This window comes from Meleagris gallopavo, chromosome 6, assembly GCF_905368555.1.
Source record: "Meleagris gallopavo chromosome 6, MGAL_WU_HG_1.1, whole genome shotgun sequence".
Lineage (NCBI taxonomy): Eukaryota > Metazoa > Chordata > Aves > Galliformes > Phasianidae > Meleagris > Meleagris gallopavo.
The window spans coordinates 11,388,717-11,416,716 of record NC_139409.1 but is presented as its reverse complement, the minus strand read 5'-3'; the positions used below and the strand labels follow the sequence as shown (position 1 = coordinate 11,416,716).

The 28,000-nt window shown below is 37.4% G+C and overlaps 2 protein-coding genes across 5 annotated transcripts in view; one reads left to right on the top strand and one right to left on the bottom strand.

The window, feature by feature from the left end:
* The first annotated feature begins 2 nt into the window (after positions 1-2).
* On the top strand, positions 3-27,996 carry PITRM1 (pitrilysin metallopeptidase 1). Its single transcript, XM_003206978.5, has 27 exons — positions 3-158; positions 504-606; positions 1,388-1,494; positions 3,810-3,961; positions 4,310-4,424; positions 4,560-4,656; positions 4,971-5,131; positions 6,488-6,614; positions 7,355-7,443; positions 7,909-8,037; positions 9,736-9,849; positions 10,307-10,403; positions 12,575-12,709; positions 14,554-14,692; positions 15,806-15,922; positions 17,371-17,503; positions 18,204-18,324; positions 19,132-19,208; positions 19,627-19,792; positions 19,910-20,010; positions 20,857-20,977; positions 21,740-21,811; positions 23,093-23,205; positions 23,719-23,844; positions 24,974-25,119; positions 25,739-25,841; positions 26,415-27,996. The coding sequence occupies exons 1-27, from the start codon at positions 112-114 to the stop codon at positions 26,506-26,508; spliced, it is 3,102 nt and encodes a 1,033-aa protein (XP_003207026.2). The 5' UTR covers positions 3-111; the 3' UTR covers positions 26,509-27,996.
* PFKP (phosphofructokinase, platelet) overlaps positions 27,459-28,000 on the bottom strand; it is a 41,599-nt gene continuing 41,057 nt past the window's right edge. For all 4 annotated transcript variants that reach the window (XM_085227061.1, XM_085227063.1, XM_085227062.1 and 1 more), the window contains one exon: positions 27,459-27,996. In XM_085227061.1, coding sequence (XP_085083187.1) covers positions 27,843-27,996 — 154 coding nt within the window. In that variant the 3' untranslated portion in view covers positions 27,459-27,842. The remainder of the gene's footprint in view (positions 27,997-28,000) is intronic.

Sequence of the window (28,000 nt, the reverse complement as noted above, 5' to 3'; positions counted from 1 at the left end):
GGGGCTTCCTGCCGCCGCCAATGCAGGTGGTGCTGCGGCGCCTGCGCTGCTTCGCTGCTGTACGGCCCGGTTCGTCCGCTCGGTTGTCGGCCTGCTGCGGGGTGCTGAGCCATGTGGAGCCGCTACCGGGCGGCTGCGGGGCTGCTGAGCCGCGGGCGGTGAGGACGGGGATGAAGCAAGGGAGCGGGTGGGAGGCCCTTCATCCTTTTTTCCTCGACCCCGGGCCCTCAACTCGCTGCGGTAGGCGGCCCGACCTTCCTTGCCCCGCGGGCCCCACAGCTCCTGTGCCCGCAGAAAAGCTCAGCCTAGGGGCGGGGAATGGCGCGTTGCTCCCTTGGCATGGACAGAAGGCCCTGTGCTGGCTGCCCCTCAGCACCGGCATGCAGCAGAGTGTTTTCCTCAGCTGCACCTCTGCTCCCTTCCCCAGCGCCAGGTGGAGGGAACGTGCCTTTCTCCCCTTGTTGTGGCCCTGAGATGCTCCAACAGGAGATGTGCTGTTTCAGGTCTCTGAATCAGAAGTCATGGAGGTGGAAGAGCATTCCTGCCAACGAACGGGCACTGCTGTATAGGGTTGGAGAACAAATCCACGGCTTCACAGTAACTCAGGTGAGCACTGCCTCTTCTTTGTATTGCTGGTGCAGATAAATTTTCCCTTGATGGGAAAAATGTCAAAATGAGGGCAAGAGTTTGTATTCTATGCAGGTGTTTGCATAGATGCCACGAGTGGTCTGTTAAAAATGATGTAGTAGTTGCTCATATTTATCCTTCTGTGACTGAATTCTTTATTAACATGTATCCCTGAGGGGATTTGCTGTTCCAGACTAAATGCTGCGCATGGAGTAGCAATTGGAGTATGTGTGTTATAGACATTGAGCGTTCGGTGTGGCCTGCTGAAAGTTGATTGATATACCCCACTGTGTGCTGGTTTATAGGAGACATTTAAGTAATATATTATCCCCAGAACTACTTTTATTGCTTTATTGAAAACTCCCTATAGGAATAATATGGGGAATTTCTTTTTACTTCTAAGGAAAAAAGTTGAAGTAGAGAATGAAGGTATTCTACAGTCACTAGTAGTAACAGAACCAGTAGTAGAATTGAGTTCTTTTAGTTTCCTTCTGCTGTCCTGACCACTAATATGTGAATATATGCCTTCTCTTTAAATTTTTGAACAGATTATTCTGGTCCTAATAGTTAACACCAGATGAGTATAGTCCTCCGATTATAATGTAGTGTATTTTTAAATATATTTTCTATTTAAATACGTACAAATATTTCATAAATCGTAGAAACACAGGATCAGTGAACTGATTGTTGCTATGTCATCCTTAATTTATTTGATCTCTTGGCAGTCAGTTTTTAATACAGATGTTTTCTTCCAATACAGGTTACAGCTGTTCCTGAGCTGTTCCTGACTGCAGTGAAGCTTAGTCATGACAGTACAGGAGCCAGATATTTACATGTTGCTCGGGAGGATTCCAATAATCTATTCAGGTAAAGCATGTATACGTATCATGTCCAGCATCAACCTGTGCTTTATACGTTGTAATTCAGCTTCATAACTAGATTTTTCTGTGATAGCAAAGACAGAAGTACTTCCTTTATGGTTCTTCCTTATAGTAACTCAGATTGTAACAGATGTTACAATGTCTGTTGTTCAACTGCTTGAAACAGAGCCAACACTTAACTCAAGTGAAATTCCTCAGATATTCAGGTGGACCTTAAAAATTTCCAAAGACAGAGATTTCACGGCTTCTCTGAGCAACTTTTTCTCAGGATTTAACTGTTTATATGTGGATTTTTATTTACTTTAATATCATGTTAGAACCTTCCTTATATTATTTAATGGTCATTGGTGCTTCTTTTTCCATCATGTATACCTATGCAAATAACTTGTTTCTATTGTAACCTTGTAGGTATTGGAAGGCAACTATTGGGCAAGCTTCCCTTGTCTCTTGGCACAGTCAATCTTTTGTAGAAGGCCATTAGATTAGTCAGGCACAGTTGGCCCTTAGTGGAACCATGGTTGCTCTCTAATCACCTCCTTCTCTTCCTTATGCCTCCACATAATTTCCAGGAGGATCTGTTCCTTGATCTTCTCAAACACTGAGGTGAGACTGATCAGCAGTTCCTGGTGTGATCCTCATTACTAGTTTTAAAAATGGGTGTGATATTTCCTTTTCTTAAATCACTCTGGATTTTTCCTGCCTGCTGTGACTTTTCCAATATGATGGAGAGTGGCTTAACTACATCTGCCAGTTCCCCTCAGGGCACTAGGATGCAGTTTATGTCCCATGGAGTCATGGATGTTTGGGTCTCAAAACTGATCTTCTGTTATGATGGAAGGAACTTCATTCACCAAGATGCTGTCCTGAGGTTCAGAGACATGACAGATGTGGAAAGAGTACTTGGCAGTGAAAACTGAAAGGAAAAGATTGAACACCTCTCCATGTCTTCTCCATGTTGGTTGTCCCTAGTTTTGTCTCATCTACGAGGGAGAAAGGTGTACTTTCTTTGGTCTTCCTGTTCCAACCCATGTATTTGTATTGTTATTCTTCATTGTCATTTCCAAATTCAGCTCTAGCTGTGCCTTAGCTTTCCTTACACACCTCTACATTTTTGAGCAGTATTACTATATTCTACCCAGGAATATATGGCTCTATTTTTTGTTTGTGCAGTTGTCTTAAAATTCAGTATTGGAAGTCCTTACACGGCCATGCTGATCTCCTGCCTGATTACCTACGCATGGGAATTGAGAGGTCTTGTGCTACAAGAAAAAATTCCTTAATAAGCAGCTAGTTCTTTTCTACTCTTTTATCCCTGAAGATGGTTTCCCAAGTGATACCATTCATTAATTCCTTAAACAATGAAAAATTAACTTAGGATTCAAGGTCATGATTTTACTCTTCTGGCTCACATCCTTCAAGACTGTGAACTCTGACAGACCTGATCACTGTAGCCCAGGCTGTCACCAGTACTGACCCCTCCAATTAGTTCATCTGTGTTGGTCCAGTAATTCTGCTCCTGTAATTGGGCTTTCTGTCACCTGGGTTAAGAAGTCAATCTTAACACACTCCAGGAATCTCTTGGACCAGTTACAGCTTGCTGTGCTATTTTTCCAGATGTCGGGGTATTCGGGGTATTTGAAGTTCCTTAGAATGATCAGAGCCTGTGAGTATGGCACTGTCTGTTCTTGAAGTATGAACACTTCATCAGCATCATCTCCTTGATCAGGCAGCCTGTAGTAGACACTAGTCACAAGCTCTTAATCTGCTTTTCACTGCTGTTTTTCAGTGGCATCTGTTTGCATTCCAGACTTTTTTTTTTTAACGTAGGGGACAATCCCGACACCTCTCCTTTTCTGCCTCTTTGCTTTGCCCTTCTGAGTAGTTTATAGCCATCAACTGCAGCACTTTGATCATGATTGATCTCACCAAATTTTAGTGATAGTGATTAGATCATAGTTTTCCAACTGTGCAATGGCTGCCAAGTCCTTCTGTACCTCTGGGCCCAAAACTAGATTTCCTAATAAATTGACATGTAGTTGCAAGACACAGAGCTTCTTTTTTTACCATAACTTTCGGCAGACTTTTTCTGAGTGTTTTGACTAGAAAATGTGTATATGTGAGTTTTTCAGCTAGTTAACTGAATAGAAGAGGAAAAAGATCGTATTTCCAAGTAGGATATAAATGTTATAAATGTAACTGTTGATATTGGCAACTATTACAGTTTTGACAATTGCTTTAGTTACATTGGTTGGCTTCTCATTGCAAGTAAATGCATTCTTCTCTGTTCTGTCTTTCTTACAGTTTACAATTCCGAACCACTCCAATGGACAGCACTGGGGTTCCACATATCCTTGAGCACACAGTATTATGTGGTTCTCAACAGTATCCCTGCAGAGATCCATTCTTCAAAATGTTAAACAGATCATTGTCCACTTTCATGAATGCATTCACAGGTGAGCCTGAAGTAAATGAATTTTGCTTAACATGAATAAGGTGGATTTTTTTTCCCTTTGGGAAGCTATTATCATTAAGTGTGAATGAGAAGTTGAAAACTAACAAGGCAAGGTGACAAAATAGATCATTTGGCAGTTACAAAGGCCTGGTAGAGCTAGAGCTTTTAGTACACAATAAGGCAATTGTTTCTATGCTTGCATGTTTGATAAATAATTGCAGTCTTAATATATTAGTCAATTAGTAATTTTCTTCACCAATTTATGTTGGTGAATGATTCAATAGAAATAAGAGCAGAATACACCTCAGAATTCCTAAAATTCTGATCTTTTATGTCTATTCGTATGCAGCTAGTGATTACACACTCTATCCATTTTCAACACAAAATCCCAAGGATTTCCAGAATCTCCTGTCAGTGTATTTAGATGCAGCTTTCTTTCCATGTTTGCGGCAACTGGACTTCTGGTAAGCTTGAGATGAAAAACAAACTTAACTTTTTATTTATTTATTTATTTATTTATTTTTAGATTTAAAAACAAAAATACAAAATCAAACAAATGAGCTCCCAAGCAGTGTTTCCTGTTATTAATTTTTTTTCAGGCAAGAAGGTTGGAGGTTAGAACATGAGAACCCAGCTGATCCTCAGACACCTCTGATTTTCAAAGGAGTTGTTTTTAATGAAATGAAAGGAGCATTTGTAAGTTTTGTGGATTTTTTTTTTTCTTTTTTCTTCAGTGAATTCAGCAAATGAAAACTTTTATCCATGAGATTAGACTGTTGAACATTTGTTTGCATATAAAAGAGCACCTTGCTAATGGATTTTGTTGTAAAACTTCTAAGTTGACAAAATAACACAGCCTTTTTTATCAAAGTATATGGGACTATAGAACAAATTCTTATGTGAGGAGTTCTTGTGCAAGTTAGAACTCAGGTCTTACTATTGATCACTTTTTATATTTGAAATGTGCTCTAATGACTTACTAAAATGTGGTATTTTTTTTTTTTCTTAAGACAGATAATGAGAGGGTATTTGCACAGCACCTGCAGAATAAACTTCTTCCTGATCACACTTATGGTGTAGTATCTGGTGGACATCCCTTAAGTATTCCTGATCTTACATGGGAGCAGCTTAAACAGTTCCATGCCTCGCATTATCATCCCAGCAATTCCAGGTATCTGAAATTTGTATCTTAGTAGGTTACATAGCGAGTTAGCATTGTGGTTTTATGAGGGGAACCCAACTGTATGGTATTTCCATATATTTCCATACTTCATGGTCAGCAACTTAGATAACCTGTATTCTCCATCAGCTAGCACAACATTATAGAATCACAAGGTTGGAAAGAATCTAAAAGATCATCTAATCCTGCTGTCCTCCTATCACCATTACTACCCACTAAGCTACTAAACCATATCTTGTAACACCAAAAAAGAAAGGAATTTGCTCTAGGGAAAGAATTGAAGGGTGAATTGGAGGCAGTGGCTTCTAAATGAGAGGTGGCTAATGTACACTTTCTAGGCTATGTGTGCCTGCTTGATTTTGATGATTTATGTGGAGTTTTATATACAAGTGATTTTCCATTAACTTATGTGTTGTGAGGAAATGAACATTGTGTAAGTACCTGGCAGTAATGCAGAATTACAGTACAAATAGCACAGATGAAGTGGTACAGAAACCTATAGACTCAAATCAACACAGATTAGAAGTTTAAAAAGAAGCTGAGAGTGCATGACTGTTCATTTGCTCTTGAGTATGTCGTACTGTTTTGGGTTCTAAACATTGGTTATCCATTTGAGTTGGTATTCTGTTGGTATTGCTAAAGTCATTAAGCTAAAAATCTACTTGAAAATATGAGGGTATTCTTTCTTCTGTACTAATCTGTTGATCTAATTCCTTTATGGAACACTAGCTAGTGACATGACTTTGAATTTACCGTCTTTTGTTTTTTTTCATCATTCCAAAATTCGCTTGTACCTGAGTTTAGATTTTAATTGAGGAATAACATTTACCTGAGACACATACAATGCCCATATTTAATCCAGTGGAAGTTAGTAATGTTTTTTGTAGGTATGGGAGTGTGCTTTGATAGAGTGACTTGCACAACTCAGCTGTGCTTTACAGATTGGTTGAGAAATGTATAATCATATTTTATATATTATGAGTGAGGACGATTAAAAAATGTGTCTTCTGAAACATTAGAGCACTGGAGTTATGGTTCCAATTACTAGTATTTTCTTCTTGTAATATTGCATAATTCTGCAGCTAACTGAATTTGAGTTTTTGTGGATTCTGAAGCATAACACAGGGCCTGGGAAGTGCTGTGGAATTTTACCATTACAGCTGTGGGTTTGATGTATGTGGCAAACTGTGGTAGGTCTTAAATCTTGTTCCTTATAGATGTAACAGAATCACTGGAAATCACATTGAATTCATAATGAAAGAAAAATAAAACAAACAAACAAAAAGAACCCTGTAGATTTTCCTGTAAAAATTGATCCTTAATTCTAAACTTTTGTTTGAAATGCAGGTTCTTCACTTATGGTAATTTTCCACTGGAGCAACATTTGAAACAAATTCATGAGGATGCGCTGGTAAAATTTGAACGAATTGAATCGAAGACTGACATCCCAAAACAGAAACTCTGGGAAAAGCCTGTAAGTATTAAGTTAAAAATGTCTTTATATCTCCATATGTATAAAGTAAAAAAAGAAAATGCACATCCAATAGTGGAATTGCAGAAACTTGAGTATAACAGGATAACATTTTAGCCCAGCCTGCTGGGGTTATTTTGTTTGTTTAGAAGTGTAATAAGTGAGCTAAAACTTTTTCTTTGTTAAAAGGGTTGAAAAAGAATGTTTACTTTAGTGTTTCAGTAATGTAATTATTCCATACCTTTGTTCATTTTCATTATTTTCAGTTTTCATATGCCCTCAGCATTTAGAGAACTGGAGCATTTATTACTGTAAAGCATCTAGAACTAGGGATAAGAGTGTTAATACTTTGTATCAGGAGATGCTTCTTTAATGTTACCTAAACTTTGAAGGTTGGTGTCAAAATAACTTTTTCCATTTATTTAAAACCTTTTCTTCCCTAGTTTGTCCGGAAGCTTTAAATTTTAGTTTGAAACCACACTTAGAGTGTTATTTATGGACAGATTTTCTTGATCTTCTTTATTTTTCCTCTTGTAAAAAGTGAAGTTACCACTCTTATCTTTTCAAGGTTACTGAGTAAATATTGTGTGTCTGTATACATACTCATCAGTAAATATCTGCAAAATTATTTTAGGTTTTTGTGAGGAGGATTTGAGGATGTAGACAGTCATTTTTTTAATTTCTAACTCTACTCTGAGTTTAGTCTCCCTCAAATGTACTTCTTTTTTTTTTATACTTTACAGCAAGAACACCATATAACATGTGGTTTAGACTCATTTGCTGGTGATCCTTCCAAGCAGACGACTGTCAGTGTCAGTTACTTGTTGACAGAGTAAGTCTTATCAAAATGAATTTCTTAATCAACCCTGTGGGGAGAACTAGACAAATCCTTTAACAAAGAGTTTAATTTGCTGAGAGTTTTTTCTTGTCTTTTTCTTTAGCAGGCAGAGTTAAGGAAAATCAGCCATTCTCTCACAGAACTATTCAGTGGGTTAGGCTTTGGGAAAACTGGCTTCTTGTATTTCGGTTGTCTTCCATTTACAAGTTTTACCAGCTGCTAACTTTTGTCCTTGCGTACTAAGTGAGCTTGCAGATTTTCTAGAATTATTGTTTATGATGAGTGAAAAAGCCAGAGCTCTTAATTTTCTAAGTTTGGTGTGGTGTTCATAAGTTATAATTATTTCTCCCTTGCCTCCCTTACATGGCTTTGTATAAGCATTTCTTCTGAAATGAAATCAGAGATGTTTGGTGTTACATGTTCATAGCTTGATGATTTTTAATAACTAATTTTTTTTAGTATTACAGATGTTTTTGAAACTTTCACACTAAGCCTCTTGTCTTCACTATTGGTTGATGGACCAAATTCTCCATTTTACAAAGCCTTAATTGAGTCTGGTGTTGGTACAGATTTTTCTCCTGATGTTGGGTAAGTGTTACAATTTAGCTTTCACCACTATAAAACAATGTTAGAGAAGATGTAAACCAATATCAAGTTTGAAAAAGCTATCTCTCATACAGACAACAGACACTACATCAGAAGACTCTGAATGTTTTCTCCTGATAAAGCACTGTCAGGTGTAATTTTTAGCTTGTCAATATCTTGTTAGAAGCTATGTTAGTTTTAAAAAAAGTGGTTCTATCTAATGTTATCAACAAGAAAAATATGTACATAGGAACATAGTATGCCTTCATTATTCTAATTTACTTGGAGTTTTCATCTTTTGTGTTTGATGTTACTTAAAAGAATGAGAAAAATGAGTTGGCTTGCTTTTTTAGTGCAGTTACTGTTGTTTTCTTACTTCAATTCTGGTGCTTGGTATTAATACTAGATCAGTTCGGCAGAAATGTGTTTTTATGCAATTAGATACCATTCATTTATCATCTCCACAGTGAGAAAAGGGTATGTATACCAGTGTTTATTTATTCAGAATGTAGTATTTGCAAGCAGTCTGCTAAGCTAGCTAGCTCTGCACCATAGCCTATAGATGAGTGGGTTCTGTTAGCTTCACTACAGGCTCAGCTGTTCATTATAGCTTGCCTTTTTTGTCAGCAGAAGGAAGCAATTTCAGGGCATGAACATCTGACTGATATTAGATATGAAGATGACAAAAACCATTCTTTGTTTCCACTATCTCAGATGTTTGAGTGCGAATCCTAAATGTAATAATCAAGTATGAATTTAATGGTTTGGGATAATCTGCTTGGCTTGAAGTTATCTCTTTTGGGTTTGCTGCAAGCCCTGTGTCATGAATACCAGTGCTGTGCAGATATCTTGATACCACAGGGCATGGTGTTTGTCTTCAAACACCGAAGAAGTGATTCAGTTGTATGTTTTGTCAGCTGAGCCTTTTGTACGTTTAATATATCTTGACTCATACAGTGAGTTGTCTTCAGTGTGCATCAGTGACTGTGCTGATGAGTCCAGAGATTGGTATTCCTGAGTTTGACATCTGACTCTGCCATTGAATCTATTTTTTTTTTAATATGAAATAGTGGATTTTTAGATTTTATTAACGCTAATTGCTTTTTGCATGTTGGCTTTCATCCAAATTGTTAGATGCTACATTTTTCTGCGAGTAACAATTTGTCTCTGTAAAGTGGAGTTCTCACAGTGCCTGACAGCCTGAGCAAAACTGTTTTTTTTTCCCTCCTCGGGTGCCATTAAAAGTAATTACAACAAAAACAAAATGCTTCACCTTCAACACTTACTCTGCAAATACTTCTTTAAATGTATTAATTAAAAGTACTATTCTGCTTGCTTAGAAGTGGAATATATATCTTCAGCTGTGCAGGTAGCTGAATTTTTCACTTAGGAGGTTTATTACCTGAAGGTACTTATTGATGACCTAGAAGATGAACGGAAAAGACTACCTTTCTTCAGTAACTGTTTTTCTTTCTCTAATATCATACACCATGTCATTTCCTAACAGTGTGCTGCTGCTGCTTAAAAGAACAAAAAGTTCTTTTAAGTTCAATTTCTTCAATTTCTTTTTTTTTTTTTTTTTTACTATCTAGAATTTAATAATCTGTGTATGTGAAAAGAATATTTCCCCCTTGCCTTTGCTGGCAAGTTTAATGCTTAAGTTGTACTGCTTGTTGCTGAGTTAAATGTGTTTTATTCTAGGTTTAATGGCTCAACAAGAGAAGCCTATTTCAGTGTGGGTCTACAGGGTATTGCTGAGAGAGACATTGAGACTGTGAAACAGATTATTGCTAGAACAGTTGATGAAGTTATTGTGTGAGTAATGTTAAATTTTTGAGACTATTGTTCTTTCATACAATCTTTTACAATTAGAGACATGTCTTTATATACAACTACTACTAATTACACAAGAATACATATGTATATATGTATATGTATTCTTGTTATATTAATATGCCTTGAAATTTTAATTAAGTTTTTAAAAAATTTACTGAAGAAGCAGTTATATTGCTCATTACCCTTAAAACTCTTATCTGTAACTTCCTCTGCTATAGCATATTCATCAGCACATTCATCAGGAGTTTAATGACATTGGTGCTGTTTCACTAAATAACACATCACAATAAGATTTTCCTATCAATTTTAATTTGGTGTGTAAGACATCATGATGTAAAATTTTCCTTATCGATATTGTAATTCATTTTCATAACTTCACTAAGAGCAATTAGTGCTTATGGATACGATTTCCTTCTCTCTTCACGCCTTCTCAAAGGAAAGGATTTGAAGAAGATAGGATTGAAGCTTTACTTCACAAAATTGAAATCCAGCTGAAGCACCAGTCTACAAGTTTTGGTCTTGCCCTGACGTCAGTAAGTTTGTATATATGCTTGTTATGATGTTTTCTCTAGAAATAAGTTATAAATCTGTTTGGTACACCTTTATAAAATATGGGATCATTTTTTTTAGGTATCAAAAGCCTACAACTTCTCACTTTCTGGCTTTTTCTTTGTCATATTATATACATTTGTTCTTTTCAGGAGTCCTCACGCTATTGCTAGACTCTACACTGCTACGTCAGGCAGCGTACGTACTGTCTTTTCCTGAATAGGAGCTTTGATTACAGTGGGACTGTACAATCAACAAATGTACAGGTAGCAGCATGGTGTGTTTAGGCTGATATTCTACAGGTTTTATAGTTAGCAAGATTATTGTGGTGGAAAGAGGCAATCAAAAACGAAATGCTCACCTGTATCCTAATCTCACAGTAGAAAGCTCCAAAAGGAGGGATCTCCAGAAAGAGATCCTTCACTAGTGGCAGTCAGCCCTTAAATGGAGTCTAGGAGAGGCGCAGCCAGGCTGCAGCTTTTCTGGTCACACAGGTGAATTGCCTTCACCTGTGCTCCCATGGCTGACTCAGTGCTTGTCTCAGGTGATCAATCAGTGGTTCAGGCTGGGATTCAACAGTTCCTATACAAGGACTGATTACTTTTGTAAGAAAGGAATGTCATGCTGACTCTTGGTATGTTTTGGCCTGTTACTTATCTATTTATAGAAATCAAATCAAAGGACTGTATTTTTCTTTGGAATTTAGGGTTGTGCCATTGTAATATATAAATATAATTGCTAACCATACCACTGGAAGGATTTTCCTCTGTGTGGTTTCTTTATTTAAAACATAAATAGGAGAATTCAGAAACTGGTAGCTAGCTTTTATTTTTCGCTGTAGGTTTCCTTTTGTTTCTGAACTGATTAAAACAGTGGAAATTGTATTCTAAAATAATGGCCCGTTCCAGCTTGCTTAGTTTTTATCTGTGCAACTGTTCAAAACAATCAAACAGTCTCCAGATAACCTTTTCTTCTTAGGTTCTGCATGAAAAGTGTGTGGAGAGTCAGTTTATCAGGGAGAAGAGATCAATATCTCCTTCTCTGCTTCTCCTCCTTTGAGAGCTGCAGAGAGCTGTGAGGTCATCTCTTAGCCTGCTTTTCTCTCAACTGGACAACCTAAGTGTCTTCAGCTTCCTCTGATAGGGCTTACCTTCCAGCCTTTTTACCAGCTTTTATTTCCCTGGACATATTCAGCTACCTTAACATCCTTCTTATGTAGTGGTGACCAGACCTATATACAGTATATTCGAGGTGAGGCCTCAAACGCTAAATATGGCAGGAGAATTGCCTCTGTCTGGCTATGCAGTGTTTAATGCACCCTAAAATGCAGTTTGTCCTCTCGGGTGCCAGGCACACTGCTGGTTCATGCTGAGCCTGCTGAAATCAGCACCTTTCTCTAGAGTCTGTGGGGCTGCACTCCTATCACTTGCATCCCTCTGTACTTGTCTGTCATTCTGTCATCAGTCCATCCCAAGTGTGGCACCTGGCATTTCTCTTGTTATATTTCATGATTTTTCTGTACACCCAGAGCTCCAGTCTATCTAGATCCCTCAGCAAGGCCACTTGTCCCTCAAGTGAGTCAATACTACCTCTCAGTTTATTATCAACTTGGAAACCTTTGTAAAGGATGCATTCAACTCCTGCATCCAAATCATTGATGAAAGTGTTGAACAGAACTGACCTTAGAATTGAGCCCCATGGGAACTGCTGTTGATTAAATCGCTTCATCAGACTGATAGGGTAAAAGTCTGTAATATTCATAAACTGTTTTGTGTCCACCTCCTGCTCTGCTTTTCCTTGTTTCTTGGTCTGAAAAAATATATTTATTTTAAAATTGAGAAAAAAGTATTGTCATAAATTTCCAGAATGCAGACCTAAACACCTTTGCAAAAAAAGAAAGTAAGTTTATTTGTTACGATAAAATCAGAGGAGAGAATGGAGGGGGACAAGGGACAGATGATGTGGTGGTATAGTCCTTTAGTCTGAATAAATATTTCAGCTTTACAATTCTATTCAATCTACTAAAAGTGTTCATCAGTTATTACATGCCTACTGTTCAGATATAGATGGGAAGGTAGTTTTGGAGCGCGGATGCTGCCAGTTATGGAAACACATATAGATTGTCCTGCTTATTTAACTACCCTTTCCCTTTCAGTATATAGCTTCCTGCTGGAATCAAGATGGGGATCCAGTGGAGCTCCTGAAGATTGCAGATAAAGTGTCACGGTTCAGGCAATGCCTTAAAGAAAATCCCACATTTCTTCAGGAAAAAGTTAAAATGTATTTTAAGGTAGGAACATTTTCAGAAAGATAACTGCAGTATTAATTTTTGAATCACAGTTTTGTGCTTACGGTTGAACTGAAGGGTACTGAGTTGTTCATACTGTCTGTTTTTAGATGCAGATAAACAGCAGCACTTTTTAATGAAGCATGTTAATTTTAAGTGGTTGAAATGAGAGCTTAAAACTGGAAAAATTGGCCAGTTGGACACATGGTAATGCACATATCAGAACACGATAAAATACTAGCGTTTAATTGAATTGCGATGCCTGATGCTATAGAAGAGCATGTGAAAAGACATGGATAGAGGATTATGGGCCTGGTTGTGTATTGGTGTAGCAGGAGCTTTCTATTCTTCCTTGAAAAGACTTTGGCTGTTTAAATAAGATTGTTTTAGTGCACTTCCCATTCCTTCAGTTGTTGTCTGAATTTTGCAGTTGGCTTTCTGCTCTTTTTCTTGTGTACCTGTGTATATGTTTTACTAGAGTGCTTGCAGATTCAAGAACAGCAAAGGCATTATGACATGGAATGGTTCGAAACCCTCTGCATTAGCTAGTAAAAACCCAGTAACAGCAGTGAAGTGTATTTCTTATTTTTGTTTTGTTGTGATTTTTTTTTATTGTTTTGCTTAAATTGTTCAAGTTGTTTTTGAAGGACTCATCTATGATACTTAACTGCCAGCTCGATTTACCTTTGAGTAAATGTTTCTTCACGTGTATCAAAGGTGGCATCAAACAGTGGCATCTGTTTTCCTAAAGGCATTATTAGTGTATGGAAGTAGTAAGGAGCTGTCAAGTTTTTGGCTGTTTTGTTAAGAAATACACAGTATTTTTGAGCATGTTCTTCACTATGCAGTTCTGCTGAGGGTTCTGAGATTAAAAACACTGCTCACTAGAAGTAATGAGAATTGTTGGATTTTCTGATATCAGTAGATGATGCACCTTATGTTGTACATTGTGCCTGAATATTAATAAAGCAGGAAGGCTGGAAGCAGTGGAGAGGATGCTGTTTATCTGTCCTTGGTTAATTTTGCATTTTACTTTTTAACTCTGTAGTCAGTCATGTTTCCTTTGTCTTCCATATAACCACAGGGGAGATAAGCTCATAAAGCAGGGAATCCAATTACAGTCTTTCAAACTATTGGGTGTGTGTCTCAGTGACAGATGTTACTGTTTGACTCCTACCTTGAAATGGGCATTTTTGAGGTCACTGTCTTTTGAATAGCCCCCCATTGTTATATAAAATGGTGGCTGCTGAGTAATTTTGTTATGAGAATTCCACAGTGCAGTATAAACAAAGAAATTTGACAGCAGTTGTGACGCTTGCATAATGCATGGAGTTCTTTAGCAGCAAGACTTGGAAGGCATTTTTGAGCAGGATAAGGCATGCACATTTTACGTCATTTGGGATCTCTGTGCTCTCAAGCTTGGGCAGGTTGAATGAGATGTTAAATGAAATTCTCCTGCAGTTAACTGGATTCCCCATCTTAGAACGTTCTCCAGATATAAGTTATGGCATGCTGTTCTGTAGTGTCATACCCAGTTGTTTCACCTAGATTTAATTACACAAGTACTGTATGCTGTTAGGGGAATCAGACTCCATTCTAAAATTTCACCAAAAGTTGTTCATGCTTGTCCATGTGGTAAGCTGCCTCTCGTATCCTCCCTAGCAGCAAACTGCTTCATTAAATAAGGAGTTTAAATAGTCTGTTTGTGATTCTTTTGATAATATGGTAGAACCAAGTAATGCATGGGCTGTTCTGATCTACTTCTGATGAAGCAATAATCTGAGGCAACACAGGTGGAAGCAGCCCTCAAAATTAATAATTCTCTGTTTTGGGATGCATTTCTGCAGGATAACCCGCATAGATTGACTCTGTCTATGAGTCCAGAGGAAGACTACTATGATAAACAAGCAAAACTGGAAGCAGAAAAACTGAAAAAGAAGGTCGATGCTCTTTCTGAAGAAGAGAAAACCCAGATCTTTGAAAAAGGTTAACATACTTATTCATGTTTTTGTTGGGTAACTGTTTAAAAATACACTCTGTTTGTTGGCGTCTTTTTTTTTTTTTTTTAAGCTATTGCTCAGTAAACTATTTTAAATTATTTAAATATATCAAACACACTCCAGCATTTGTTCTAAACTGGATAATTTTTTTTTTTATTGGTGGTGGCTTGTGTAATACATGTGTTAGGAAGCTATGCGGTTTATACTAAATTATGTGGTTGGTATATTCCCTTACTTTTAGCACTCAGAAAACAAAATGATCAAACATTTCAGCCAACAATCAGTAGGAAGAATGTTTTAAAATTTATCTGCTTTTTTTTTTCCTGCTAACTTGCAATTAGTACAAAGTGAATAGCACCATTTATCTTCAAGCTCTTTGTTTTTGAGCACATGAGGTTTGCTCCATGCTTCTATAAAATTTACATTTCCTAATTGTATTTCTTATCTTTTCTACTTAAAAAGGCAACTATAGAAATAATATTGTTTGGTTTATTCTGAGGAATAACATGAACTTGGAAACCTTGAGCAGTCATGTCTTTTTGTTAAAACATTGATCTAGACACAGAAATCCTATAAAAAATGGAGTTAATGTTCAGAAGCAGTGTCCCTGGGAGGGGAACAGGGGAAGACGATCTTTCAGATGAGTTTGTCTACATACAAAAATAATTTTGAGAATACTTAAAGGCAACCAGCTAGAATCTGAAAGAGGCTGAAATGTAAGGTAAAGCACAATGGTTTAGATGCATCAGTGTACTGACAGCACTTGAGAAAGATCTCTTATGAGTTAGAACCAAGGTCTGTGTTGTGTGATGGTGTCTGCAGAGCTGGACAACAGGGCAGACTGGCAGATATCACTTCTTCAGGGTTTGAAATACATGTAAGCAGGATGTGAAAGAAGGGGGCGTGTAGGAAAGAATTTACAAAGGTATGGTGTTCTTTTTGCTGACACAATAGCATGCAGAATTTGTTTCAGTGCAATATTTGAAAGAACAGTTGATAGGAAATGCTAAACTAAAACACATGTTTTTCTGATCTGCATCACTTCAGTAGATTTAGAAGATGAAAATGGTGAAACTTAGTATTCTGCTTTCTTTACTAGGTTTGGAATTAATTGATCTTCAAAGCAAACCTCAAGATACCTCTTGTCTCCCAGCTCTAAAAGTGTCTGACATTGAGCCCAAAATCCCATTCACTGTGCTGGAGACAACATTTGCAGGTTGGTGTAACCAGTATTTCGTCCTGTCAAGGACTACAGTACTGGATTGTTATTCAGCTACTAGCACAACTATTGCACTTCTTCCATCTTAGAGAAGTTTATGTACATGCCTAGCCGAAATAGTCGTACTCTGAAACAGAACCATCAACAGCAATAGCTTGTGGAGAAGGCAGTCATTTTGGCCTGAATTGTTTGATTCTGACTGTTTGTCAAAGTCGAGGGTGTTCCAACAAGCTAAATGCAATATCCAAAACAAACTGCAGTAGCACAGTGGGTCAGGCAGATATCCTGACTGTGTAGCTCGTGGCTGTTTTATCTCCCAAAGCTGAGTTTCCAGATAGCTTTAGACTTCAGAATTATAGACTGGAATAAAGTTTTAAACAAGGAGTACCTAGAATTCTTTGGGTGAGATTTTTTTTTTTTAATTAAAAAAAATTAAATCTGAAAGTGATTCTCACTGTTTGTTGCTGTGACCCTTTTTCTCTAGTCCAACACCTCTGCAGTAGACAGTTTGCAATGACATGTAGAAAATTCTTGGTGTCACCTCTGAGGGGTGATATTGAGGTGCTCCCAGCTGCAATCCAGTTGCCTGCTCTTTATCTAGCAGTAGAACACCTCCCTGCCTCCTGCTTTCTCACTGCCTGCCCTGCCCTGCAGTCAGAGAAGTCGCTAGGTATGCTCAATTATTCTTGAGCAATCCTGCTGCTTTCCAAAGACTTAAGCCTTGTCAAGTGTGCAGGAAGTATTTGTTAGTGCTCTCTTCCTACCTCCTACCTGTTTTTAAATATAAGATGTGCAGGAACAATGGAGAAGAAGTCACTTATTGTAACTTCATTGAAAAAATGTCCTGCTTTACCCATGGCTCTCCTTATGGATTGATAGGAAGCAAGAAGTCATAGGTCACAATTTTGTCATGGTTGCAGGTGACATTGCTCTGTAGTATATTTTTAACAGAAATTTTTCTATTAAAATTGTCAGCAAGTGTCAAGTACTGGATAATTTTGATACTAAAATTACCTGTTTTGTGAGAACTGTGTTTATTCTAATAGCTGTTGTTACAGTAGAACGTACAATGTGGGAACCTTTTTTTCGCAGCTTTTGAGGTAGAAAGACCAAAAAAACTACTACTAAAGGAGAAAAACTTCTCCAATCATTCAGGAACAAATTATCATTCCACCACTTGAGTGTTATATCTAAAATCTGTAATTTCTCTCTTTAAATTTTCCAGGCATGTCTTACTTTACCACGGACAAAACTAAACAAACAAACAAAAAAAGAAACAAACACAACCCCCACTTCAGTCCAGCATTCAGTGCAATATTCCAAGTTAAAACAATAAATGGATCTGAAGTGATTGCAGAAAATAATTCTAAATTCTCGTAAGAAGTGGTTTTGCTTTCATGTACTTACAGAGGAAGTTTATTCTTTTCTTGTTTATTCATCCCTAGCTGATGAAGTTCCTGTCCAGTACTGTACTCAGCCAACCAATGGGGTTGTGTACTTCAGAGCTATTTCCAGCTTGAACACTCTTCCTGAGGAGCTCAAACCATACGTGCCGCTGTTTTGCAACGTCATTACAAAGTGAGACACTTACTTTGCTAGAGTCTAAAGCAGTAAGATATATTACAGCTTACTGAAATAATACTGCTTCTAATAATTTCAGTGGCTGTTCTTGTAGGAAGAAGACAGTGATAAGTTGGTGTCCTGCTGGAACACTGATTCTTCCCTCTCCTTACAGAGTTGCCAACGCCTTTAGCCTTTGTTATTCTCTGCATTCCTTTGTTCATGGGTGTCAACATGAGCATTCCCCAAATAGATGGGAAATTTTATCTAAATGAAAAAAAGTCTTGCTGAAATTTAAGTTTTCATGTAGATTTTTCTCGGCCTGGTTTCACAATGTGGTCAAAGGAATGCTCACAAAGGGGCAAAAGTGGCGCCAGACATATTAAGTTACCTGGGCCAGAAGCAGTCTGTTCTTTTTAGTAGTGGTAACAGTTTGAGATGCTACTATTCTAGTTCCATGTGTATGTTGGGAGCAAGCCTGTACACTAAGCACCCTTTTTAATACTCCATTTTGAATTTGCAGTGGGTTTTAGCTGATGGCTTGGTGTGTTACTTTTTTTTTTTTTTAATGAATTGTGAAGTATTACATTTGCTTGATAACACTGCAAATTGCTTAATTTATGTGCCTAAAAAATGTGAGGTTTCCTTCACATTTGGTCTATAAGTCTTAGTCTTGCCATACAGTAGAAATGGAAATAAATCTGATTATTTTCCATAGGCTGGGATGTGGAGCCCTTGATTACAGGGAACAAGCCCAGAGGATAGAGCTAAAAACAGGTGGGATGTCTGTCAGCCCACATATCATTCCAGATGATTCACACTTGGATGTGTATGAACAGGTAAATTAATCATAAACTTACTGATGTTAAATTGCAATAACAACTCAAAGTTAAGGTCACTCAGGGTTTCCAATAGACCATCAGTTAATGTGCATTGAAAACAGTACAAAAGGGCTTATATATTTGGGTAAAATATATATTTGACAATTACGATATCTTAATATTTTGCATTAAGGGAAGCATGTGACACAGTCATCCATTTTAAGGCAGTGTTTTGCTAACATATGACTGTATTTTTGGGTGCTGCAAAACTTTGAAAACAAAGAGTTAGGGACAGAATGGAGTAGTGCTGTGAATAGAGATTGCTGTCAATCAGTAATAGGTGTATATGTCACTATTAACTGTGATTAGGAAACATTCAGTGCTTTTCAGGTTTGTTAGATCTTAGCATTGGGCTTTGTAGTTTTAGCAATAAATATATCTTAAGATATTTCGCAGTTACTGGGGTCTGCTTCCTGTAGTCTGTTCCCCATTGATCATGAAGTTAAGGGAGACTTCTTTGCAGAAAGATTCATCCCCAGAACAGTTCCTTGTTCTTCATATACAGAACAGCTAAAACTCTATTTCTAAACTCTTACTGTTGAGAGTCAGTAATCAGCAGGCTTGCTTTGTGTGAGGGTCAATCACATTTCATGTCTGCTCTGATTTTAGTAACATAGCCTGCATTGAAATATTTTTGTGTTGTGAAGTATTAGGTTGGCACCACTGCATTGCTTCCATGACAAAAATTCTTGCACGTTTCTCCATTGCTTTAGTTATTTGTCCAAAGGAGTTTTTTTGTGTATGTTTTCTTTTTTTTTCCTTCAGGGTGTGCTCTTTTCATCTCTGTGCTTGGATAGAAATCTGCCAGACATGATGCATTTATGGAGTGAAATATTTAACAAGTACTGTACATTGTTTTTTGGGTTTTGATTTATTTTATTTTTTTGCATGGTTTTTGGGGTTCCGTTTTTCCCTCTTGCCCCAGTCACTTCTTACAGATCCTACTTTGAGGTTTACTTTCATAACTTTATCTGTGAGGGACTCCCAGACTCTAAATCATAGAATGATTGAGGTTGGAAGGGACCTCTGGAGACCTTCTGGTCAAGGTCCCCCAATCAAGCAGGGCCATCTAGACCAGGTTACCCAGGATCATGTCCAGACAGGAAATCTAAGTACTCCATCCTTTGCATGACTGTATAATGGATTAAATGGAGAACTGATGGTCTGAAGGCGCTCTCTTGAATGAAAGATGCAGTATTATTTAAGCCCATTGGTGTGGTTTTGCATGAGATGTAGAGACCTATTTTTACTCTTTTTCAGCCCTCGATTTGAGGAGGAAGAGCACTTCAGAGTGCTGGTTAAGAAGACTGCCCAGGAGCTATCAAATGGGATTCCAGATTGTGGGCATTTATATGCTTCTATTAGAGCTAGCAAAAACCTTACGCCTTCTGGAGAACTGCAAGAAATGTTCAGTGGGATGGATCAGGTGAAAAGTTAATGGTGTTTTTAAGTGAGGCTCAAATCCTCTACTGTGGAATGACAGTGCTAATTTCTGTTGAATCTTTCTAATGACTTCATCTGTAGTTCTGCCCTTTCCGTGCAGGTGAAGTTGATGAAGAGAATAGCAGAAATGCCTGATGTTAAACCAATACTACGCAAACTACCACGGATTAAGAAGTATCTGTTAAATAGTGACAACATCAGGTGAGTTCTAGCTTAAACAGAAAGAAACATTGTGGTAAGAGAGAAGCCATGGCCTGTCAATGTGCATTTCTCAGTATTGTAGTCCTGTGAAACAGAAGACCTGAGGAAATACTGTGGAAATGTTCAGTCCATGTTTTATGTGCTTAAGAATTTGATGGTAGCTGTGGCTTTTGTTTTTTAACAGGTGAAATCTACAGCAAATGCAAAACTCAGATGTTGGATATTGTTGAACATTCTTTCAATATTCTGCCTTTTTTTTTTTTTTTTACCTTGAAAAGTACTCAAGAGAAATACTGTTATATTGCATTGTCATAGTTTATTTTTGTTTTATTTTTTCTCTTAAATAGAAAATAGGGATGTTTTGAAACCTGCTTTATGTATCAGTTGGGGAAAAATAAGACATTAGTTTCAAAACTAGTTCAGTTTGATGTTAAATTGTCGTAGATTGTTTTGCAAAGAAAACGATGAATAAAATTACTGAAGTATATGTGCTGTTCAAAATCATAGTAGCTGTGCTTGTAAAGACGGAATACAGAGGAGATGTTTCTGTTTTGTGAAATCTGTGTAGTCATATGTTGTGCTGAGAAGTGGTGGGTAGCTACTGCTGATTTGGGACAAACAAAATAAATAAAAAAAAATTAATAATTAATAATTAGATTTTTTTTTTTTTTTTTGGCATATCAGATGTTGTCTTAGGGGTATTTTACTATTTTCTGTGATAAAGATTATCCGTGATCACAGGTGAAATTTTCTGATGATTTAATAGGAAATACTTAGGCACAGTGGTGCAAATCATAATGGACTGTGCAAAACCACAAAAAGATAGTAAAAAATGTTTTTTGGCAGATGTTCTGTGAATGCAGCACCTCAACAGATGTCGGAGGCATCAAAAGAAGTAGAGAAGTTCATAAAGGGCATAACTAGAAGTAAAAAGGAGAGAAAACCTGTCCGTCCCCATGTGATTGAGGTAAGAAATCACTGTGACTAATGCATCAAATATATCTAATTTGATCTTCTGTAATGGCAACTGTTCAGTCTGAAGAAAAATACTCTATCCATACAGAGATGTCTGAATAAATTGGCCAGTCAACTCTGCAATAGGCTGGCTTTGTGGCAAAACATACAGCAGCTTGTCTTCATCCTGTAAAACAGACAACAGTAATCCTGTTGATCACCTGCCTGATCTTATCCTTAGGTGACTGCGTATGCATGAGATGAAGGAAAATTAATTATTCCTTTATCACATGAAACTGTAACTTCTTCTTTAGCTGTGCATTACTTGGCATGCTGGCCAAATGGAAATAGGGAGTAAGGTGCAGTTCCTTAGCAGTGTAGGAATCTGTTTCATTATTTGGATGGACTTTTGGCACAAATTGTATTTGATTCAATCTAGTTGTCAGAGAATCCACACTGTGTTAATTTCTGGAACTAGAGTAGGCTCCTAGTTCACTACCCATGAAGGAAACAGTTGGTTGGAACTTTTGGGGACTCTTTAATATTTCCCCTGGTCTCTTTTGGTACAAAATTACTCTTGAAAGTAGGTTTATTTAGCATTTGCTTAGAAATACAAATATAAAGAAATAATCAAGTGGCTTGCTTATGTTTGTGAAGACGTGTGGTCTGGTGGTGGTTTCAAAAGCTACCACAAGAAATATGAGGGAATAGGGATTGCATTTATAGTATTCTTAGTTGAAATCATCTTCTAATATGAGGACTGGATCTTTTGTAGAAATCTTCAGAAGTCAGACCTGTGGGAAGCAAAATGCTCAGTAGTTTGCAGATCACAAGGAAGCTAATTAATGTAAGTACATTATTGGTTGAGGATACCAGTGTGTGCCCTTTATCCTACACTGTATTGTTTAAACAATTCCTCAGACTTCATCTGTCTGTCTTCCTTTTTGTTGCTTTCCTTTTAGTTCTGATTTGGAGATCATGTAGCTGACTTCACATCCATGCTTGCAGAAAATACACTGTAAAAATCCATGTATTGTTGCTCCTAGCCCTTCTTTTCCTTCCTTTACTTCCTAGATGATTTTCTATCTGAATGACACCAGACAAAAGAGCATCAGTTACAGTTTAGTAAAAATGAAAACTTAGTTTGGCTGTAGAAGAGAAATGCAGCTTTGTTTACTATGAGTTCCCATGGAGAAAAAGCAGTGAAAGCACAACTGAAGATTTTTCTTGCTGACAAGTCATGCATGTGGTACTGTACTTGGCCTAACCATGCAGAGATGTGTGGGGAGCTGAAGGGCTATGGAACAGATCTCTGGAGTTTTGAAACATTTGAGAGTATTGAAATGTAATTGTAAAAGCTTTTGAGAGTGTTTAAGACTCTGTAGTTAAGTAAGCACATAGGAATATGTGTGAAAGAGAAAAGTGAGTGCTTTAGGAGCCTGGAGACATAAGAAGGATAGGAAGTACTGATGTGAGGGGATCTGCATCTCTGAAGGTATTTGAGAAATGTGTGTTGGTGGCACTAAGGGACACAATTTAGTGATGAGACTTGGTAGGTCAGGTTGTTGGTCGGACTTGATCTTGAAGGTCTTTTCCAACCTAAGTGATTATGATTCTGAATAAGAATCAAGTTTACTGCAGGGGATCTGTGAAATTCAAGTAACTGCTGCTTGTCACAAAACAGCTTTTTTTTTTTTTTTGTGGGGAGAAGTGTTGTTTTCAGGATTCAATACATGTAGTTGAATAGATGGACTCAAGTGTGATGGATGTAGAAGTGGAGAGTTATGAACACTTCAATCAGAGTAAAGATGTGACAGAGAAGTATGCATCTCAAAAACTCTTTGGTAATAATGTAATGTGAGGACAACTTAGAAGCTGGTGAGCAAGGATGAGTAGCTGATGTACAGTATCTACACACTCTGGTTTCCTAAGGCAATTGTAGTACTGGATTGCTAATCCAGCAAGCTGAATGTATTAACACTGATTGCAGTGTAAGTCACCTGGCAGCTTTAGCATATGAAACTCTGCCAAACAGACAGAGTCACATAGTTATTGAAAAAAGCCAGAGCTTTCAAAGGAATACGTTGTCTCATCTCTGCTGTGGTAATAATGTATTCTTTTCTCTTAGGATCCTACATTCAAACCATGCCCGATGAAGACACATTTTGTGCTTCCCTTCCCAGTCAACTATATTGGGGAATGTGTTCGAACAGTTCCCTACACAGCTACAGACTACGCAAGGTAGGAAGCAGAATCAGCAGGGAGCTTGTATGTGTGTTGCATAACACAAAACAAAATGGGAAGTTTTAGGTTGACGGTTGAAAATGGAGTGTCAATAAAAGTATGGTATATCTGTGACAAATTCTTTACAGAACATGGCTTAGTCCATGAATGCCCTGTTTTAGTAAGCGCTGAGATGAAGTAACTAAGGGCTGCTAACTCCTAACTTCCAAATAATAGCCCTGCTTACTTTAACGTGTCTGAAGTAACACTCCTCTGTAGCAGAGTTGCAGTTAGGAGGCTGTTTTTGTATTTCATTAAGGTGAAATAAATGGAATTAAAGGATTGTTCAAAAGTAGCAACTCTTACAACTATGTCACTTGACTCAGCTGTTGTTAACTGTTATTGTTCATGTTGTAGATTACAAGAAGCAGTGCATTGTAAATTGAGATCTTTTTGAATAGTAGAGGCAATTGAGAATATTACTGTTACCCAATTCACTTAACATCTTTTCTATTATTTCTCTCATTACAGCCTTCGAATTCTTGCACGGTTGATGACATCTAAGTTCCTACATAGAGAAATAAGAGAGAAAGGAGGGGCTTATGGTGGAGGTGCTAAACTTAATCACAATGGAATATTCACTTTCTACTCCTACAGGTAAAGTCATATCTCAGGGGACCACTGACTGCACTTGCATGCATCTTTGACTTAGTTGCAGCTCTCCTTCAAGATTAAATGAAACAAAAAGAATACTGAATGACAAGAAAGTAATTAAGATTAATTGCTTAATGTATATCAATTTTGTTAACAAACCTCTCCTTGCTTTCTCTGGTTTCTATCCCTGGGAAAGTCTAGTTTATCTCTGCTGGTTTAGCAACCAGTGTTGCCTTTGTGCCAGGTTTGTGTAAGACAGGTTTTCATTTATTTTGTCTTGGGCTGAAGAGACTCGTAAACTTTTGAGATTCTGGAGTAAAAGGGCACTTTTTCTGCTGGTCTTGCTTTTGAAAATACACAGCCTCTTTTGGTGACCGTGGGTGGAATCATCAAGAGATTCAGCAAAAAACATTCAGAAAGCATTGCTAGTAATGAGCTAGAATGGAGAGAGTATATTTTCTTTCCCACTGTTTGTCAGTCTGGAACAGTTAACCTGCTTTAGTTTTACAAAGGAATTTACAGATGAAGTTTGAAATGAAAGTATTGAAGACTAGCTATAATTCCCAATAGAAATGTCATGGGTCTGATAGAATTCTGTTTTAAATCGAATTAAATCTTACCGAAGATAGACTAACAGAGTACTTGGGCAAGATTCCTGGCTAAAATTTGAGCAGCATTGCCTCTCTGCAAAGTTTTCAACGTGGCAGGACTTGTCTTGGTTAGTATTTCAGTAGTTGTTGACCTGTTGCACCTGTTTTACAGGGAGTAAAAAGTAGTGTAGCAGGAAAAGCAACTTACAGATATGGTATATCATAAATACTGCTGTTGTTCTTAATGAAAGCTATGCCTTCTAAGCTGCTGAATCAAATTGATAGTGGATTATGAAGTGCTGGTTTACCATCTCTTTAATACCAATTCTCTGCGCACTGCCATGAAGCTACTTTTAGCAACTGAGCTTGCTGCCCTTGTGTACTCAAAAATTCAAAATACATTTGGTTCACACTATTCTACAAAGTTTGGTTTATGTATGCATGTTTTGTATAATGCATAGTAAAATGAATGAGGTAAAAACAAAGTAATTACTTCATGTTGTAAGACTCGAGTCAGTAATTTCACTTTTTTCCACACTAAGGGACCCAAATTCATTAGCCACCTTGAAAACATTTGAAAAAGCAGTTGAATGGGCCAAGTCTGGAGAGTTCACGCAAGAAGATATTGATGAAGCTAAATTGGCAGTATTTGCTGCTGTAGATGCACCAATAGCTCCTTCAGATAAAGGTACATTCTCACCAGCCTCTCAGCACTGGGATATTTATTTGCCTTTTATATTTAAAGGAGAGAAAATAGTTTGCTAAACTAAATCATATAGTAAAATTTGTACTTGGTGGATGCTGATTACCATTGCTCCTTTTCATAAATGCTGAATGTGTTCAGTCTCTGTACTGAGTATACATATTCAAGCTGCTCCTCAATATTAGGTGAATGAATACAGTTAAAAGATGAAGGCAGAACAGAGGAAAAAATTCTGGCTTGGAGTTAAATATAAGCAACTATAATAAAAATTGCCTTTTTTTAAATAGAAGTTACAGGGATTATTTTCCAGGCACGAGTGTCTTAATTTCTTTTTTTTTTTTTTTTTAAATTAAAACATAGAACTGTATCAAAATATTTGGTACTGATTTGCCAAAATAGAATGATTTTTTTTTTCTAAATAGGTACTTTACCCAGTCTGTGATCTTTGGTTTTACAGTTGAATCCTGTCACAGAACGGTTGTCAAATTGTAGTCTTTATTCTTCCCTTCCTGCTCAAGTATTTGTCTTACTCTGCACTCCTTGCATGCAGTTGTAGCTGGGATTCCAGTATGTTATTGCAGTATGTGGCTTTGTTTTCTTTTAGGTATGGACCATTTCTTATACGGGATTTCAGATGAAATGAAGCAGTCACACAGAGAGCAGCTTTTTGCTGTTAACAAAGACAACCTGGTTGATGTAGCAAATGAGTAAGTCTGTACTCAGAATATGGGGGGCAGAAGCCGCTTGTTTGAAAAATTGCACAAACGCTGAACAACTCGAACAAGTTTGTAAAAGTTGCCACAATTATGTTCTTATATTTCTTTCATTGGCCTTTTGTCCTACATTCAATATTTGCTTTTGTAAGTTAGAGAGATTTAATTATGTCCTGTATATTGCACTCTGGCAGATGTAACCTCCCTCCTACATTCTGAATCTGCAGGTGATTGTTCTATTTTTCAAAAACCCAGAAATTCTAAAGAACGTCTCCTCTGCTGTCCAACTCCTGGCCAAATGAGTTGGTTCTTCTTGACTACTACCACTTTGTGCTTATTTAGCCATGAATTCCACTGCAGAAGTTTAAGCAGATACACTAGTTATGGCTAGGCCCCAGTGACTGTTGTATTGTGATGGCTGGGGAAAAAAACACTGTAAATTCAAAAAGCTGTTGTAAAAGCAAACAATAGGTTTATATCCAACAGCTTTTTTTCCTGAAATATTTTAACTTACATAGGAGAGTCACAGAATACTGAATGCAGCAACATATTTGTTTCTTCTTGCAGGTATCTTGCAGTTGGGAAGAGCACTCGTGGGCTGGCTGTACTTGGCCCAGAAAATATGGATATCACCAAAGATCCCTCATGGGTCAAACGATGAGTAGCTGGCTGAACATCCAAGCTCATACAAAATAAGCCCATCTTTGTGACTATAATATGAAAAGCTAATAATTTTTAACTGAGCTGTGGCCCAGCTTAAATGCTACTTCAATTGCTGTTTGTAGGAATGTCCAACAAATCAGTTAAAACTGTAAAAAAAAATTCTAACCATACAGTATTAGAGAGCAGGAATGATTTGTTGTTATAGTAAAGACAGACTTTAGTATTTTATTCAAGACTCACTCCTTCCATCACATATAGATACTATATAAATTAAATATTTTTGTATATGTAGAACCTCAGAGTTCTAAATGGCATTTGGTTGAAAATATGTCTGCTATTGGATATATAAAGTGCTATGTCTCTTTTATATTGGTTTCATTCTTTGTTAATTCCAGCTTCCTGTCACAGGTATGTGCCAGTGCATCCTACCTCACATCAAACCAAGTTTGTGGTGAAGGGCAGTATAATGGGCAAATACACAGTGTATTTAAGTTCAGCTTTTCTCTTGCTTGTTTAGGGAACATTTGATCAAATTTTGGTACTACAGGAGTAGTACTTAATTTTTGTCATCATCCAGTTAACAGAAGTCTACACAAAAATGTTTTTTTTTCAGCTGTCTGTAACAAAATTTTAAGAACTAATTTTTGTTGTTTTCCATTATTAGGAAGAGTAGCTATAGCCTTAAAGAAGCTATAAGAAAGGAAATGTGAAATAAGGGCCACATTATGCTTTTCTGAATCTCTTTTAATTTTAGTTCCTGAAATAAGCTATTCCTATACAAGAAGAGTGAAGACTTACTAGCCTAAATTCAAAGCAGCAATGAAAGACAGCTTACTGTCCTACTTCTCTTATACGCTAAGGTGTGGAAGAGAAGAGAATTCTTCATGAAGCATTGTGTTTCACTTGTTTAGAAGCAAGTGCTAATACAGTTTGACACAGCACATTCAAGACATTTGCAACAGTACTTTATTTCACTTCAGGTACAGTAAGCACATCCTGTAACTTTAACACAAAGCTAGCCCTCTACACTTATTTTTGGGTGTAAGTATTCTGGAACAAAGTGCAGTGGGTGAGTAACGTTTTACTCTTTAGTAAGTGCAACACTGATCTATGCACTCGGTATTGGTAAGATGGTGCTTATTCATTTAGAGGCTAGGGTTTGTTTCAAACATAACACAAATACAGGACAAAGAATCTGTGTGACATGTGAATGTCGTGTTTCACATAAAGTGCTGGTACAATAACTTAAATGTTACAAAACAAAGCTGTAACGATTCTAAAGCATTGTTACTCACAATGTGCATCTATGCCAACAACCTAAAAATGATCTTTTTAGATGGCTCCGGTTTCTGCTTCCTTTGGGCTGTGCATAGCAACATGCTCCAGTTGGCCCGAGTCTGAAACATCATAGCTGGTCTTGTATTTGGCCAGGATTTTCATCAGTGGCCGCAGCTTCAGCCACCACTGCTCCATGGGAATCCTATGTCTGT